This window comes from Ctenocephalides felis, unplaced genomic scaffold, assembly GCF_003426905.1.
Source record: "Ctenocephalides felis isolate EL2017-DRISC unplaced genomic scaffold, ASM342690v1 CF-g0.4_SCAFFOLD_01170, whole genome shotgun sequence".
Taxonomy (NCBI): Eukaryota; Metazoa; Arthropoda; class Insecta; order Siphonaptera; family Pulicidae; genus Ctenocephalides; species Ctenocephalides felis.
This window is the reverse complement of record NW_020537324.1, coordinates 84,881,231-84,899,868: the sequence shown is the minus strand read 5'-3', so window position 1 is coordinate 84,899,868 and position 18,638 is coordinate 84,881,231. Positions and strand designations below refer to the sequence as shown.

General features: G+C 29.6%; 1 protein-coding gene across 3 annotated transcripts in view; it reads left to right on the top strand.

Annotated features, from left to right (window-relative positions):
• LOC113368122 (atrial natriuretic peptide receptor 1-like) overlaps positions 1 to 18,638 on the top strand; it is a 107,180-nt gene that overhangs the window by 78,110 nt on the left and 10,432 nt on the right. For all 3 annotated transcript variants that reach the window (XR_003366345.1, XM_026609685.1, XM_026609686.1), the window contains exon 19: positions 15,010 to 15,328. Coding sequence is in view for 2 of the 3 variants with exons in the window: in XM_026609685.1 (XP_026465470.1) it covers positions 15,010 to 15,328 (319 nt within the window). In the remaining variant the exon portion in view is untranslated. The remainder of the gene's footprint in view (positions 1 to 15,009; positions 15,329 to 18,638) is intronic.

Sequence of the window (18,638 nt, the reverse complement as noted above, 5' to 3'; positions counted from 1 at the left end):
TACTAACGTTTTTTTAATAAAAAACAAAACTACTTACTACAATTTATTCTTAATTAAATAATATTCACGTAAAACATCCTATTAAACGTAATTGAACGTTTGACATTTCACGTCTTGGTTAGTTGCCGAATCAAATGATTCGCCTGTAATTTGTTCTTGAATTTTGAAATTTAATTCACTTACATCAATGTTTTTGGCTGCCAATATAGTTCGTTAATTTCTATGTTTATATAAATATATTAAAAATTAGATTATCAAAAACTACACAAAATGTCATGACATAAATCATTGTTTTTTCTACAAATTTCGTTGCCTACTCGATTAAAAAAGAAAAGGGCTGTTTTTAGGGTTTTCCCGGAAATTATTCGATTTTTTCTCGCCGTAACAACCATCCTTGGACATAAACGAACATTTTAAAATAAGAATTGGCCAAATTGGTCCAGGCGTTGTTGAGTTATGCGCTTACCAACACATTTTGCGATCCATTTTTATATATAAGATATAAGAATTTGTTCCGAGAGTGCCGGAGATTAAGCTGAAGAAAGCGTCTGTGTTTTTTACATTCAAGATTCTTCTTTCTCGACGGGAAGGCAATTTATTCTTTTTATTCTTTAAATTTTTTATTCCTTGTCTCCGTATTTAAACTTTATTTAAATGGCTTACAAGTACAAGAAAATTGCTCTAGATTTATATTTACATGACGGCGGCATTAAAAGTTTTCATAAAGACGGATTTGTTGCCCGCGAGGGATATTTTATAATTTAAATTGCAGACAAAGATTAGAGACTTCATTTTTCTTGAGCCGCCGATGACAGGGTTGAATTTGGGAAAAAAAAAAATAATTATCAATATTATTTATAATATTATATGTGTTCAATTTATTTACCAAGACAATGATTGACTTCCCATAGGGTAGTTAGAGTAATGGTCCGAAAATCGAAAATGAAAATTTTTCGAAGTATCGGATTTGAATGATCTAAAAAAAATATTTAATTTGTAATGATTGGGAGAAGAAGTGATTAGTTTTTGGCAAAGGCAGGCCCGCCATTTCGAAGATACAGAGTTAAATGTACAAACAATGGCAATCTAAAAAACTTTCTGCTTGTATTGACAAAACAATTGCTTTTGAGGATAAAAAATTATTACATCTGTTTTTATTTTCCATAAAATATTAAAAATTCAATTAAGATTAGATTAGGATTAGATTAGATTAAAAATTCAAAAAATGACCCAGGCTAAGCACAGTCTAAGCGCCACTCTGGTACAAATGTTTACCCAAGTGCGTTTAGACTGTTTTTGTACTGGAGCACTTTTCCGATTTTGTGAAAACTATTGAAAAATGTGAAAATGCCGCCAAGCTAAGCACAGTATAAGTGAAAATGTGACTATTCACTTTTTCACTTTTTCAATTTTGAGTAAATTAGGCAACTATTTTTTTTAAATCGAATTCGAAATGAAATGACGATTGTTAATGTTCTGGAGATAAATTGTTTGATTTATGATTTACATTTGATTCGCTCAGATATAACAAGATAGCAAAAATAATGAAAGTTACAGTATTTGTAATAATATATTTGAAAACGTTAAAACTTTCTCAAATATTTCATCACGGTACGGGAAGTTCCAGCAATTTGCTTTAGGGCACGATGCCATACACCATTAGTTTCAATAATAAGTTTTTTGTGCAATCACTATTAGGTAACTTTCCATTTTCTTGATCTTTCAAGTTATTCTGAAGCGAATGAGATCAAATTTAGGAGAAGTGTGTGTGTATGGGTATCTGAGCCGAACTTGGACCTTTCGTTGACGTTTTTTCAAAAAACGGCTGGACCAATTTAAATAATTTAAAAAAAATTCTATGTACCTCGATAAGGACTAAAGTTTATAACTTTTGCAGAACAATTTCTTCCAACTTTCCCTTAGACAGAATACTACTTGAAACTAGTTTATTATCTTTGTTGCTTCAATACTATTTAGTGGTTAGATTAAACTATTTCCATCGCTGACATCAAAAACTATTTTTCCTCTCCAGTTGAGCAATTTCGCAAATTGATTAAAGTAATTTTCACTTCGTTTAGAACAACGCTTGATAGGCGTGTGCTGCTATCAAAATAGAATTTTTATTGATTCATCCACGAACGTGGAAAATGGCATCTATCAACGTTGACAATAACAACACACTATTGGTTTGCCTATTGGCAATTACCACGCGAATTGCGAAAAATAACAGGACCATAAAACACATTGGGCGCGACGTCGACGACGAAACTGGCAAAGGTCAATATTTGCACAAACGAACGAGAACGGACTGTGACTGTGACCCACTATTTGTAGGGGCGGCTCGTGGCGTTGGACAATTGCTCGGGCACTGAAGGTTGAATCACCAACTTAACGTTATAGATAAAGCTTTCATTCTGTTAAGATTTATTAAATTGATTAACATAGGTGTTCTCTATCAGAGAGATGCTTGTAGTTATATAGATTAGATTAGTAGCCACTATAATATCAGTAAAAATTTTACTAACTTTATTAGATTCTTCAGTTAAAAATATATCCAGGAAACTTCATGTACTAAAGAAATTTTTTTGTGCCGAAATTTGTAGAAGCATACTATTTTTATGACTGACTTATATTAAAACTTTTTTTAATACTAAATCGAAATTTTTTAGATAAATTGCTACATTCATAGACAACTTGCTAAATTTTTTGGCTTTAGGGGCGTCCATTAATCACACAGGGTTTGTAAGGGGAGGGGGGATTTGACAAAAAATCACTAAATATCACGTGGGGGAGAAAGGGGTATAGTAAGATATCACGTAATTTTTTGAATTTTTAATCCAAAATTACATAAACATTTTATGGAATATAAAAAAAAATTTAATAATTTTTTATTCTCGAAAGCAATTGTTTTGTCAATACAAGCAGAAAGTTTTTTTAGATCATTCAAATCGGACGCTTAGCTCACTCAAAAACTGCCAATTTTTGCACATTTAGCTAGTATCTTTGAAATGGCGGGACCTGTCTTTGCCAAAAACTAATTACCTTTTCTCCCAATCATTACAAATTGAATTATCCGTGCGCCCGATAACGTGGACGAAAGAATGCGGACATACAAAACACACACACATATCCAATTTTTCTGAAGTATGCCAAAATGTTCAGAAACCTTCAAAACGTTGAGAAATGCAAAAATTTTCATTTTCGATTTTCGGCCCATTACTATAACTACCCTACGGGAAGTTAACAAAAATATTACAATTTTCTGGGAAACTAAAAATACACGTGATTTTTGGTGGGAAGGTGGGGTAATTTTCAAAATCAGCAAGGGGGAGGGGAGTTCAAAAATCCTCAAAAAATCGATCACGTGATTAATGGAGCTTTCTATTATGAAATTTGCAAACTGTTTGCAGCATTTTTAGACAATCTTCTATCTTTTCAGACAAATTAGCATTTATTTAATTAAACCTTAGACAAATTGCTTCATTTTTTGGTAATTTGCAACATTTAAGACAAAATTTAAAAACAGCTTAGCATTTGCACTTTGTTTATGTAAATTTAATAATTCGAAAAATATCAGAATTTTATCTCAACTAACACTTGTTTTTTAACATAAATATTATTTTTAACAAATTAACTATAAATTGTTTATAAATAGAGCAAAAAGACTCAATAAAATTTAACTGATTCAAAACAGTGCAAAAATATTAAAAAACATTAAAATTCAATTTATTCCATAGGACACAAATCTTAAACTTTAAGTAATATCTTTTGAACAAAAGTGTGACTTTTATCGAATCTAATATTAAAAATGAGTGAAAACCAAAGTACAAAATCAAATATGACTCTAAACGTGTACTACCACTCCGACCAGATGTCGGACGATTGTAACGACTCCAGTAGCGGGGGTCGGAGCCCCATATCGGCCCCCAGGCACTACCAGAGGGCGTCCAGCCCCCTTTTGGAGATATCCAGACCGCACTGTACGCTCAATTGCCAGCACTGCTATAGCATCCTGCAGCAGAGATACAGTAGGTTATGGGATACATATATATATATACTATATATTATTTTCCTATTTGTACAAAAAGTAATTTAGTGCCATCAACATCGTCCGATGTGCCATGATGGAAACAGTTAATTTGAAATGTTTGTCACGCAATGGCGGATATATTTTTTAATATTACTTTTAACATAGTCATCATGATGTCCCGACACGTGTCGACACTTCACAAACCCCATGTGGGGTAATACATATATAAAATTTATGGGTATACACATTTAAGTAAATATATGTACAAGGGGGTGAAATAACATTTTGATATATGGTAGAGTTTATTTTGCAACAACTATTTATAGATCATTTGATTTTGTATAAACTAATTGGATAAAATATAATTAATTATTGCTATCTAACAGTGTGCTTTTGCAAATAACCAAAATCTGTTAGGGGGGCTTTTGACCCGCCATTTTGAGCTTTTAATTTTATTCTTTATTATTATGTAAAATGTGGTTGTTAATAATACATGGCTAAGACAACATCCACGTATAGTAATGTGCTTTAGGGGAGCAATTATATAATATATCATTTGTTATTTAGAAATTTATATACAAACGGAAAAAGTATTATTACATTGGCAACTAAGTAATTTCGGATTTCTCTGATAAAAGGCTTCAAATGAATTTCTATATTTGCTGACGTAGTCTAAATGTTAAACACAGTTTGTGTTAGGTATTTCGAAATTTAGCTATAAATATAGTGATATATATTCCGATTTATTAAAGCAATTACCTATCCATAATAGCTTTGATTTCGTAATAAACTAGTGGTGCTTTAGGGCAGCAATTTGCTATTTAGAACACGTTCAATGATCATATTCCAGAGTAATAAAATATATGTTTGATTATGCTATTATACATGATACTGCATGAATTATTATTATCATAATATTATTGAAGCACTGAAAGGGGAGTAATGTTGCAATTTGGGTCAGCAATAATAAAAACAATAGATTGCCGTGATATGTCGACTTTTATAAATACAGTTTTGTACATTTTACAAGCTTTTATTTAAAACATAAATTCTTACATATGTTACAGAAACACTACATTCTATTTTTGTATTAAATTTTTACTTAGTATTAACACACATTTCGAAACTGTGATTTTCAATTAATAATGTTAAATTCGACAATAACAAATTATTAGCACATCATGTAAATTACATATTAATTAAAATATGTAATTACTATGACTATTCATCGACGTTTTTTCAAAAACGGCTGTACCGATCTCAAAATGAGGATGATCAGCCTAATCAGCTTTGCGCGACGAGCAGCCGAGCGGTTTCTTCATAATTAGTAGATTTAAGCAAAATTTTTCATTAACGTTTTTGCCAAAAATCTTGAATCAATTTGAAGATCCATGTTTTTTTGACTATTTACTACTTGTCTAAGCGAAGATCTTACTAAGTAATTGCGGATTTCTCGGATAAAGGGCTTCAAATGAATTTCTATTTTTGCTGACGTAGTCCAAATATACAACACAGTTTGTGTTAAATATTTCGAAATTTAGCTATAAATATAGTGGTATATATTACGATTTATTAAAGCAATTATCTATAATTGCTTTGATTTAGTAATAAACTAGTGGTGCTTTAGGGCAGAAAAAAGGTTTTGATTATAAAAATTCATTGAATAATTATTCAATTAATGGACTGCGATTTAAAAAAAAAAACACCCGGTGCATATACTAATATACTAATTTGTAAAATAGGCTAATAATCTATAATAGTTAATATATATATTGCTCTACAGCAACTCTGTATTATAACAATTTACAATTATAACAATTAGAAACGAAAGTGTTGGTTTCTTGTTGATTAAGACGATTATTGATAGGTTTTCAACTTGCCTTAAGGCAAAATGCCACTTACCCCTAGTCAATTACAAATTCTTATTAAACTATGTCAGCATATACGTGTCGTGTTATTTACATGTGGGGCGTCCGCGCCCCCAAGCCTTCGCACGCCGCCCCCAGCCCCGCGATGGAAATGACAAAGTACATATTATTTTACGCAGAATTAAATTCCGAGAGCAGCTCGACAACAGAGCTCGTGTCTGAACCATATACTACATACACATCCATGTGTAATAAAATAAAATATATGGCTCATAACTAAAGATTGTTTTATTCAAATATCTCCCAGACTGACAAATTAATGTATTTGTCACTTGCACGGATTTCCATCTGGGAGAAGAAAAAGAGATTTTGCGTATTTCTATCTAAGGATACATGTACACAAACCTTATTGTTTACTAACAAAGGATGTTTGTTTGCCAGTCTGTCTGTGGTTTCAACGTGCATTCAATTTAATATTGTTTTCTGTCGGTTAAATTAGATAAAATGCGTTTTTAGATGAAACAACGTTGTTATCCTCTGACCTAAAATGTCAGAGTCATACTATGTTTCCAAAGTAATTCTATATATCTAATCCTAAAGAATTGTACAGATATGAGGATCATAATATTCAGTTATATCAGGTTATGGTTCAATTTTAGTCGATTTTACTGAAGAATTATAATATATATTTCCATCTCCAATATATTTTGTTACCAATTTGAAATATCAATGTACCATTCACAAATAGAATTGCAAATATACCAAATATTGATTGAGCAATATGTTGATATGAAGTTTGCATACAATTTAGCCTGCGGGAATGTCATTATTATTATTGTTATTCAAATAACAGAAGCGATATCATTCATTAATATTCATTATTCACTATTCATCAGAGGGCAGATGATGAAGTGAATATTCACTCCCTGGAAGGGAAACATATATATATATATATATATATATATATATATATATATATATACATAATGCCCAATTTTCCCATTTCATTGGATTTTTCAGAGCCGCCTGCAATGATATTTTATTCAACTCATGCATATGTGCCGATTCGGCTGAATAGGAACGAAAAGAATATTTCAATAGTTCAATATTCACAAAAACAACTAAATATAGACTATCTGAAAACGGAATTTTTAATAACAAATCAATTGTGTCATTCGAAATGCATTCAATTGCACAATTCAATTGTGAAAGTGAATGAAGGCACTTTATGATGAAAGATATAGAGTCATCTGTATACTTAATTGGAGCGCAGAAAAAAACATTAAGATAACAAATTGATTTGTGCGCAAAGATTTTTTTAAAAACTATTTTTACTTTCCTGGGGCGTAAAAAAGCTCTTGTCAAGATAAAATGACTGTAACGTGAGAATTTGTTTGATATATCAATTTCAGTGGTTTTTGTTTTATATAATGTTATGATATCGACCTGTTTACAGTCCTTCTGTTTTGCTACTTTTCGAATTAGTACAAATAAACTCTCTCATTGCGTTTAATATATTATATTCTCTATATCATCTAATAAATTTTATCGACAATTTGCCCAAGCACAAGTTCTTGACGGTTCTTTGCATTTTTCTTTTAGTTTTTTATTTGTTATAGAATAATAAAAATAATCTTAACCAGTTTGAATTAATCGCTAATTATAATATAATTTATTGCGCAAACTTCATGTTATTTAATCAGTCGGTTAATTAGTATATTTAGTTGGTATTATATTGTCTGAAGTTAGTACCTTACCTTTTTCTTGCTTATCAATATGATGGACGTATAAACTGTGCTAATGTTCGTTAGTAATTAAATTTCGATAAAATACACGATTTTTAATTCATTTTACATGATTCCATAGTGCTTCAAGTGTGTAATGAGTAACGGCCCAAATAAAGAAATGTTATTCAAGAGTTGTGTTGGCACAAAAATGTAATAAAGCACTTAAATCCGTTAAGAAAAACAGTTGGTAAAAGGGTGCGCAATTTCTTGGAAATGGCGGAAAGAATGATAATTAAGAGTCTTGTGTCAATGTTTAATTAAGTTAACAAAGTTGAAACGAAGCAATTCAAACTTGAAAATTCAAAGTTAGTCAAATTTAGTCAGGTTTTCATGTGAAAAATACAAACTTGTTTCACTAATTCAATATTTCATTCGCTTCTTGGTGAGTGAACTTTTTTTTCTTACAGCAATGTATATTTATATTATTCTTATAAGGAATATTTTTATATTTACGATGTTAAAATTGCGCAAAATACTTTTATTCATATATGAATATATAGTAAATAATTGTATTCTGAATTTATTTTATTATTAATAATGTTTGCGGTTATTTAATTAACTTATAAACTATATTTATTTTCATTTTGAATGAATTGAACTGCTTTTCGTTATTTGAAAATACCCCACATGTACAAATGTTATTTAAGAGTTGAGTTGTTACAAAAAAGGTGTTTTGCAACATTTAAATCTGTAAACGACAGTTGCATAAAGATGCGTAATTGCATGAAAATGGCGGAAACCATGATAACTGAGTTTTGTGTTGGATCCACAGCGAAAGGAACTTTAAATTCAAGGTTAGTCTATCTTTTCAGTCTCTTACGTGTACTTTGAGACTATGTATATTTTGTCGTTTTTTTGGTAATCCAGATATGAAACTAAAAAATTCATTTCGCAAATCCCAAATTTCATCCGCTGTCCCTTGTTGAGTGAAATCAGTACCTTTTGAATATTTAACATTTTTCGTGTTTGCGGATTACTATTACTACAGTGCGGACGTTGACAACTCTTCGACGCTGGGGAAAAGGTTTCAACAGGAGACTCGGACGTAGGTAGTGGTGCTCCCTTAGGCCTTAGGTCGGTCTATACATGTAATAGATATATATCTCCATCCCAATGTGGGGCGTCCGCGTCATTTATTCAGGACGAATGGGATGCTAATACCTCTATGTAGGGCAAACGTTGTGCATACAGGTGTAGACGGAGCGCCTTAAGAAAAATTCGATACAATATCAGGGAAATAGTCTGGAAAACAATCATAAATTTAGAAAACGTTTATATATTATTTCTCCTGTTAATTCTAAGTCGATTGTTTGTAATATCAAGTGTATCGAGCGGTTCGATATATTTCAAATTCTAAATTAAATATGTTTATGATTTTTAAGATCAGGAGTACTTTACGGGACATTAATTTGAGTTGCATATATGTGGTGTACTGTAATTACATTTATTAATATTTACATTTCACAATAATATTTTACTTCAAAAGTTATCGATACTTATGTTTATTTTATTTATTACATTGCCCACAAAATGTCTCCAGGAAGACCTAAATATACATACATACAATCATTGATATTTAAAGTAATATTGTTGAATTGTTATCATGTGTTATTATATATTATTATGTGTACTGATTATTTTCCTGGCTTTCTTTTTATTGAACCCCGGTCTAAAATATAGTGTCTTCATGAATATGCGAAACAAATATATACAACATATATACATGTAAAGTGGTATATAAAAAAAGTCCGACCTTTTTAACCCTTCAAGGACCTTTAACATATGAAAACGTTCATGTGTACAAATAACCCTCTAAGTATTATATATATATATATATATATATATATATATAATATATATAAGGTATGATATAGAAAAACGTGAAATTCGTATAAAAATGTCTGTAGGCAATCATAACAATCAATCTAGGGTATTGCTTTTATAATGGAAAGCAATTTCTTGCTAAATATTCAATTATATTCACTATGTATATATATAGTGTTATATATGTTACTGAATCAAAATGTTCCTTTTATTTTTTACAAAATCTTATTCATTTAGTGACGTTCTAGAGACCTCGATTCATTTCCTCATTCGTGATTTTTTCCCTTTGATAGTAACATTAAATATTAATTTTATAAAAGCAATATTAAAAGACGTATAATAAATTTCACAATTGCTGAATCTAAATGCAACTTTGTGGAGACACAATAAATATTAAAATTTTAGAAAATCATAGTAATTCATCGAGACAAATATAATTAGGGCAATAAAAAGAATATTACGATGATGGAGCTTTTTTCATAATAATTTTAAGATTATTGGGAACAAAATATTTGACAAAATTATGCTCTTTGATATCTCCATGTTTAAAACATTTTTCTATTATTTGCATTTTTGTTTTATCTGTAAATGATATTTTTGTATTTTTATCCTAAAACATTTTTGAAGCTTTATAATAGGCATTTATCCAGATATTAGAAAAAGAAACTAAATTTCAAATTTTAAATTAATTTTTTTTTTAATATTTGAATAATATTCATATTAGTTTTATTTAAAAAAATGGAGTGAAAATTAAATATACTTAATTAACAATCATTTTGCAGTAATTTGTGAACCACCAAAAAAATAGTATAATAATTCAATATTCCAATCTAATAAATATTTGAATGTATGTCTGCGAAAAAGCTATTTTGATTACTTCATTATATATGTATATATATATATATATATATGTATATATATATATGTATATATATATATATATATATATATAATGTATATTGGGTGTTTTGACATTTACTCTTGTAAATATATTATCATATAAATATCATCATGATGATCTTCATGAATATAAATTGCTCTGTCAGAAATATGCTTTTCTAAGTGCTGAACTACAACTATATACTATAATATTTATTACATATCTATTCTTGTGATACATATATGTATATATATATATGTATATAAATGTATGTGTATATATATATATATATATATATACAACATAGAGCTAGATATAGATACGTTCCATCATCAGGTTTTTCTATACAGTATTCATCAAAATGCAATATTCAAATATTCTTAAGGCTAGGTTTGACTCATTTTCAGTGTTATAAATTAATATATTTAATTAAATATAATTTTTTTATTATTTATCACAAAAGACACTTAGAAGAATAATATGTCTGACTTACAAGGTTATAGTACAAGCGGTACGTCCTGTAGAGCTCTTTGAAAAGACTAATCTTCCTAGGGTCAATCACTCATGACATAACGTTTATAAACACGCATTTCATTTAAGACATCTATTGATAAAATCTTTTTTAATTCAAGATATTGTTAGAAAACCTATCAAATTTAATGTTTGATATTACAATAGACACTTTGAAGAATGACATATATGAAATACAAAGTTGTAATACGAACGGTGTGTACTGCAGAGCCCTTTGAAAATGTTAATCTACTGAGAGTCATTTCACCAGTAACATATATGACATTTATAAGTGAAATATTTTTTTTATTCCAAAAGTTGTTTGAAAACCTATCAAATTTAATATCTGATCTTATAATAGACACTTTGAACAATAACATTTCTATATTACAAGATTGTAGTACAAATAGTACGTCCTGCAGAGCTTTTTGAAAGTGTTAATTCTCTAAGAATTAAGCTCTAAGAGTCATTTCACCAATATACTCATATATGTCATGTATAGGTAAAATATTTAATAATTCAAAATATTCTTAGAAAACTTATAAATTTTTATATGTGATCTTATAATAGATACTTTGAAGATCGATATGTATGAATTTCAAGTTTGTAGTACAAACGGTGCGTCCTGTAGAGCTCTTTGAAAATATAAATCTTCTGACTGTCATTTCACCCATATACCATGTATTAATAAAATCTATTTTAATTCAAATGTCCTGTAGTTCTCTTTGAAATTTTGTCACACACACAGTTACTCCAATTATTGATCTCAAACGATTCAGAATGATATGAAACGTCGTGAAAACATCAAATCAGAAACCGTTTTTTTGACAAAAATATAAACTTCTTCAGTAAGTTAAAAATATTATATTTTTGTATATCTTTATCTATCTATTCATCTCTCACAATATGATTACATAATCTGCATAGAACAATAACAGTTATAGAAGCAAGGGGTATGCAGATTTGTTGTAAGTTTGTAAACTATAATATAAATTAAATTTTAAAAAAGTGCTATTTAAATAAATTTAGTTGTTTATATAACACTCAGATGAGACAAACCTAGTCTTGAAGCGTTTGTAACAAATATTATTAATTATTAATAATGTTTGCGGTTATTTAATTACTTATAGACTATATTTATTTGCATTTTGAATGAGTTGATTTGTTTTTACATTTTTTGAAAATGCCGGCAAATTATAGATATTATCTTTGCGCCAACTTCAAGTCGTATCTATTGAATGTTTATTCAAATTAAGTTGGTACCATGTCCTTTGGTGATGAGCACAACACTTTTGTTAGTAACCAATATGGTGGACTTTCGGCTTCGTTAACGTTCACTAGTGTGGCGATTTCATTAAAATACTAGAGTTCTATGTCGTGTTATATAATTTTATAGTGATTAAAGTGTGCAATGAGTACTACCCCACATGTACAAATGTTATTTAAGAGTTGAGTTGTTACAAATAAGGTGTTTTGCAACATTTAAATCCGTGCACGACAGTTGCATAAGGATGCGTAATTGCATGAAAATGGCGGAAACCATGATAACTGAGTTTTGTGTTGGATCCACAGCGAAAGGAACTTTAAATTCAAGGTTAGTCTATCTTTTCAGTCTCTTACGTGTACTTTGAGACTATGTATATTTTGTCGTTTTTTTGGTAATCCAGATATGAAACTAAAAAATTCATTTTGCAAATCCCAAATTTCATCCGCTGTCCCTTGTTGAGTAAAATTAGTACCTTTTGAATATTTAATATTTTTTGTGTTTGCGGATTACTATTACTACTAGTGCGGACGTTGACATCCATCTTTTCATCTATCTATTCATCTCTCACAATATGATTACATAATCTGCATTGCACAATAACAGTTACATGCAGATTTGTTGTAAATTTATAAACTAATTATTAATTATATTTAAAAAAGTGATATTTAAATAAATTTAATGATTTACATAACACTCAGATAAAACAAACCTAATCCCAAAGCGCTTCTAACAAGTATGATTTAATTAGAGTCCCCTGTTTTTATATTTACATTGATACATACGTATATATATATCATGTAAGTATATCCTTGTATAATACAGATTATATATTTTTTCCGGTATCGATCTGTCACGGGTACTACCGGAACGAACACCTCCGGCTTCTAACAAGAATCCAACTAGATAACGTGCACTTACACGTGCACACACGTCTTATGGGAATTTTCTTCTTGGAGAGTGGAAAAAAAGACGGCGGATTAAAGATAAAAAAATATTCTATTCTATTCGAGTAGTAGTATTCAAAGATAAGCGATAACTAGAGACGAAACGAGATTTTTAATTTATTTGGGTTAATTGACCTATTTTAGGCCGTAGGTTGTATTATATATAGTCGTGTAGTGTGTATATGCCCTTGAATCGATGTTGAATATTACAATGTAATTTTGATGCGGTAATATTCGGCATTGGGTTATATAAATAAGGTGTTTGGAAACGTACATCGGACATTATTATACATTTAAGGGGTACACACACATGCATTTGTTCTGAAAATTTGTATATAAAAACATTACTATTTATTTTACTAAAATAGCTGTAACATATCTTCTTCAAACATAATAAATTAGCGTCGAAACGGAAATAAGTGATAATGTTTTGCTCATAATTTTTTCAAAAACAAACTTTAAATTGTCCAATATTAAAACTTAATGAATTAAATATTTAAAGTAGTTTTTAGCAGATTATTGTTAAATTGTTAAAATTAGATTAAAGCTTATAAACTTATAGCATATAATGTGTAAGAGGGTTCAACTTGCGGTTCCTCTTCGAGGAAATGGACTAACTTGATAATGAAGTTTTATGTGTGTGTATATTATATATATATATATATATATATATATATATATATATATATCTGTATGTATGGTACAAAGGTTGTTGAACTTTTCAGCATCCCGAAACTCTTAAGGGATGAGTTTTATGTGTCTGCCATGTTATCAAACATCATGATTTATTGTACTTTCGATGCGAATACAAATCGTTATAAATATATATATATATATATATACATATATAAGCCTCCAGTTTTTCTTCAAAATTTGTTATTTTTGTTTATTTCTGCTATCTATTTTTTTGTAATGATTGTTTTATTATAAAGCTGTTGTGATGACTTCTGAAAGGCATTGTCTTCCAAATGGCAAACCAAATAAACGGATGTCCTATCGATAGAACCTGATGTCAAGCAGTAATAAAATAGGTGTCATTAGATAGTAATATATTACATAGTGTAACAGACTTAGATTTTTTTCATTACAATTTCTGTAATACTTGACAAGAGCCTGAAATAATATCTATTGTTATTGATTACGGCTTGCTTAGGAACATCTTACGAATAAATAAATAAATAAATAAATACTGAATGTTTTTTATGCGTTTGTGCTCTGAAATACTATTTTCACAATGTAATATATTACTGTCTAATGATGCCTATTTTATTACTGCTTGACATCGGGCTGTTCAAAGCGTATATCCAACCTAGAAACTCTGTTTGAAAGCCCTTAGCTCTAACCATTATTCTATGGGAGAGCCTTTTTTTTAAATTTACAAAATATTTTGCAACTTTTTTTTCTATGAAAAAAATGTTATTTTTAATTTGTAAATTTGTAAATTTGTAAATAAATTTGCTTAAAAAGGTTTACTGCTTTAGGAACTATTAGAAACATAAAAAAATTATTCATTTATACACTGTTTGATATTCAAATATTAAAGGAATTCACTTTTTACCTTAAAAACTATTATCTTTTTGGAATTTAATACTGGTTAGAACTTAAATTACATATGTTGCATATGCTTATGTTAACCAAAGAAGTAAAGTTTGGTGTTGGCATTTGCTATTTCTCAACTTGCTCTGTGATTGACGAATATACTCGTCATGGGAATACACTAATTACAACCATAATTTAATTATAATTTTGAACATAAATTTAATTTTATACAACAGCTTTGTAGAAAATGATTTTATTGCTAAATATTAAAAAAAATATATTTTTAATTCATAGAATAGTTTCATTTTTAAATGATGAATTAATTTTTTATTTAAAAATAATATTTATCTTTTTTTCCAGAGATCGTCGAAGGCGTAAGGCGCGGCCCCAAAACTTCATCCCTCGGTTCCAGCCCTGGGTCCCCCAATCCGCTCGGGGGCTCCGTGTCTCCCAACAGCGCCGTTCTCTATCACAATCATAACAGCGGAGCGTCGGGCGGTCACGGCCCCAATGCCCTGCAGCAGCGCCCTCAGCAAGCCGGGGGCGCCCTCGTAAGACCCACAATCGTCGAGGGCACCGAACAACAACTGACGGAGATAATGAATCATTGTTGGAGCGAGGACCCCAATCATAGGCCCGACTTTAATAGTCTCAAGAGCACTGTGAGGAGATTAAACAAGTAAGTGTTAAATGTTAGAGAATTTGATAAAAATTAAATGTTTTGAGAGCTTGGTTCATTATTTCAAATTTTGATAAAAAACCACTTTTCGTAGGCCTATAATATTTAAGGATGTTTCTTCAGACTATAAATTGTTTCATCATACAAACGTTCAACATAATTGTAAAGAAAAGAAATCAACAATTAATTTTGAAGAAACGGCTTGACCGATCTTTACCCATACTGCACGATTTTCATCTTATATCGTTCGGAAGGATTTACAATTTCAAATTCAACTAGTGGGTCGCATGGCATCGTGTCTTAAGGCAAATTGCTGGAACTTTCCGTACCAAAAATTATTTTTTTAAAAAAAGTATTAACATTTTTGAAAAAAAATTACTCTGAAAAAATTAGATTTTTGAGAAAATATAAATTTTTGACAAAAATTTACTTTTTTCGAAAAAAAAAAGACTGAAAAAAAAATTATTTTGAAATATTTTGGAAATTCTGAACTTTTTTTCAAATCAATCGTACTACTTTTAACTGCATAGAGACGAAATATTGAAGCGCCGCGTCGCCGTCTAACTGATAAACATTGGTACGGAATTTAAAGGAATATGAACAAAATTTATACTTGTTAAAATCTCTTTAAAATATCTGATATTTTGATGTGCATATGTCTAATGATCATTTTAGACGGCCAGATGACATTTTTTTTACTTTTTTTTACTAGATCTCCGAAACCGCTAGACCTGCCTTCATATTTCAAATTATATCAATTCTGCACCTTGTTAATACAAATAAAATGTTTTTTGAATTATTCAAATCGGACGCTCCGTTCTCTTAAAAACTGAGTTACCGTGTTTGGCACTTTTTGCCCCATATCTTCGGAACGGCTAGACCTGCCTTCGCCAAAAACTAATAAGCACGTCTCCTTAACAATACGAATCGAATGTTTTTTGAATTATTCAAATCGCTTCATCCGTGTTCCCGAAATCGTCGACGAACATTTTTATCCGCACACACACACGCACGCACATACACACACACATGCATCCATTTTGTTCTAAGGTATGCCAAAATATTCAGAAACCCCTGAAATGTAAAGATATATAAAAATTTTCATTTTCGATTTTTTTGCGAATTTTTTTTCGATTCATTAAAGATGAGTAACTTTGGTTTTTACAAAATACATCCCCTATAATTTATACTATATATAATACACCATATGTGAACTGAATTATATAAATATGAATATTTCATTCGTTTTCATTAGCCGAGGGCGACGAGCGAATGATTGACATTTTGAAAAACATATTTTACGCCGACGACGATGGATTTTATTTTGAATATCATGAATATATAAATATAAATATTATACATGATGGATCCATTTACATTTATAGACCACGATAAAAGTGGAGAGAATTCATGTCGAATGATAATAATAATAATATTTATGTCGAAGTAAACAAATCAATTTTATACTCCCACTTAGAATTTGTATTCTGATTGATTTTATTCAATTCCTATAAAAGTTGATTGAAAATACTAAATTGGTAGAAAAAAAATTAATAAAATATTTAATGAGATTTCGTAGAATTGGAATTTAAATACGGAATATAAAATGTGGAATTCAGTACACATAAAACTGTACGTTTTGTTATGTATTTTTCAATTTGCATTACAAATATTGATACAAATAAATTACACAGTATTTTGAAGCAAATGTAGGTTGATAGAAAATTTGAAGCGATTTAGTTTTCGAAGAATATGAACGCCACAAATATTGATTTGACGTTTCAAGTCATTTTGAATCGTTTAAGACCATGATTGGAAAAAGTCTGCATATGTGTAATAAAATTTCTTTGTAATTGTTTGATTAAACTTTTATATGAATGGGATTCGTGGTCTTTACGAACATTTTAAAATAGTATAGGCTTGCACAAAAGTGATTTAATTATTTAAAAAAATGCATTATGCGCGCTTTCAGGACATTTTCAGTCGATTTTTTTAGACATTTTGGAAAGTTTTTGCACCCCGCTTAAAAGAAAAATACCATGCACGTCTTGTTTATAAAATCTTGTACATATAATCTTGTTATATAATAGTATAAACTAATGTACAAGCTAATAATAGACTATATTGAATGCATTTTAGTGGTTCCTCTGTGCAAAGTATAATATATTAGATGAGAATTGTATTTGTATGATTCTTTTAGCAGATGAATCAGTCAGCATTAGTTTTCGAAGATATCTAAACAATTTCACAATAAATAAAATAGCAGTTGTATATTACTATTTGGCTTATCTGAAGTAAAAAATGCTAAGATGTTCTCATAGCTGCTTAAATTTCTGTTCATTTTACACCACCCAATATGTATCTTAGTAATATAGTTCAAACTTCAAAGTTTCTATACAATTTCAAACGTTCAATTCAATTTTGAATATCGCGCTTTAGGCGGTAACTCGATTCAGGTTGGCCAACCTTGTCTCTTCGCATGTGTTGTCACCTCATCCGGTCGGCGTCCTGTTAATCCTTCCGCCAAATAATAAACGACCTATATCGTTATAAATAATGCCGACGCTTTATTGTGAATATCAAATAGTTTTTGTGAGTATTGATCACCGGTATATGGTGGCCTCAGCCTTACAATACTGGATAACTCTTTTATAAATTTTACACTTTATAAACTAACGAATTTTTCCCCTAGTTTTTCGATATTTATTAAAATCATGTTCAGCTTTTATTTAGGAAGATGAGACATGTGTAGTTCTACGTTTTACATTTTTAAGAACTTATAAAATATTTATTTATTCACAAGCATTTCAGTACTCTTCATTCTTCATAAAGGTTTCAGATTTATGAAATTCTATTCCCATCTTGCTTCTTTTGATAGTAGATAATTAGATTGTTTGCTAAGCAGTGGAAATATTATTTTACCCTATTCTGAGAATAATCTTCTGTTAAAAGTGCTGTCATGACTTAGTAGTAAAAACTTTGCCTTGCAACTTTTGGTTTGGTACCGATTTTGGCCAGCTTGATATCGAACAGTAGTAATTTTAGTTTTACTTGATTTTGATTCAAGTAGATACATACATATTTATATATTTAATTCTAAAATCTCAATCCAGAATGTATGTCTCAGTTTTTATTGCGATTTTAGAATCACATCACGTTTCGACCTACAGATAGCAGTCTCTCATAACTAACTTTCTATTCGACTAAAGTTTTTTTTTTATTTAACTTTAATAACCATGAATTGGGAGCTTTTATATAGAGAGAGTTAGTTATAGTTGCCAAGTGAAAATTGGCTTATTGGCAGATTGGC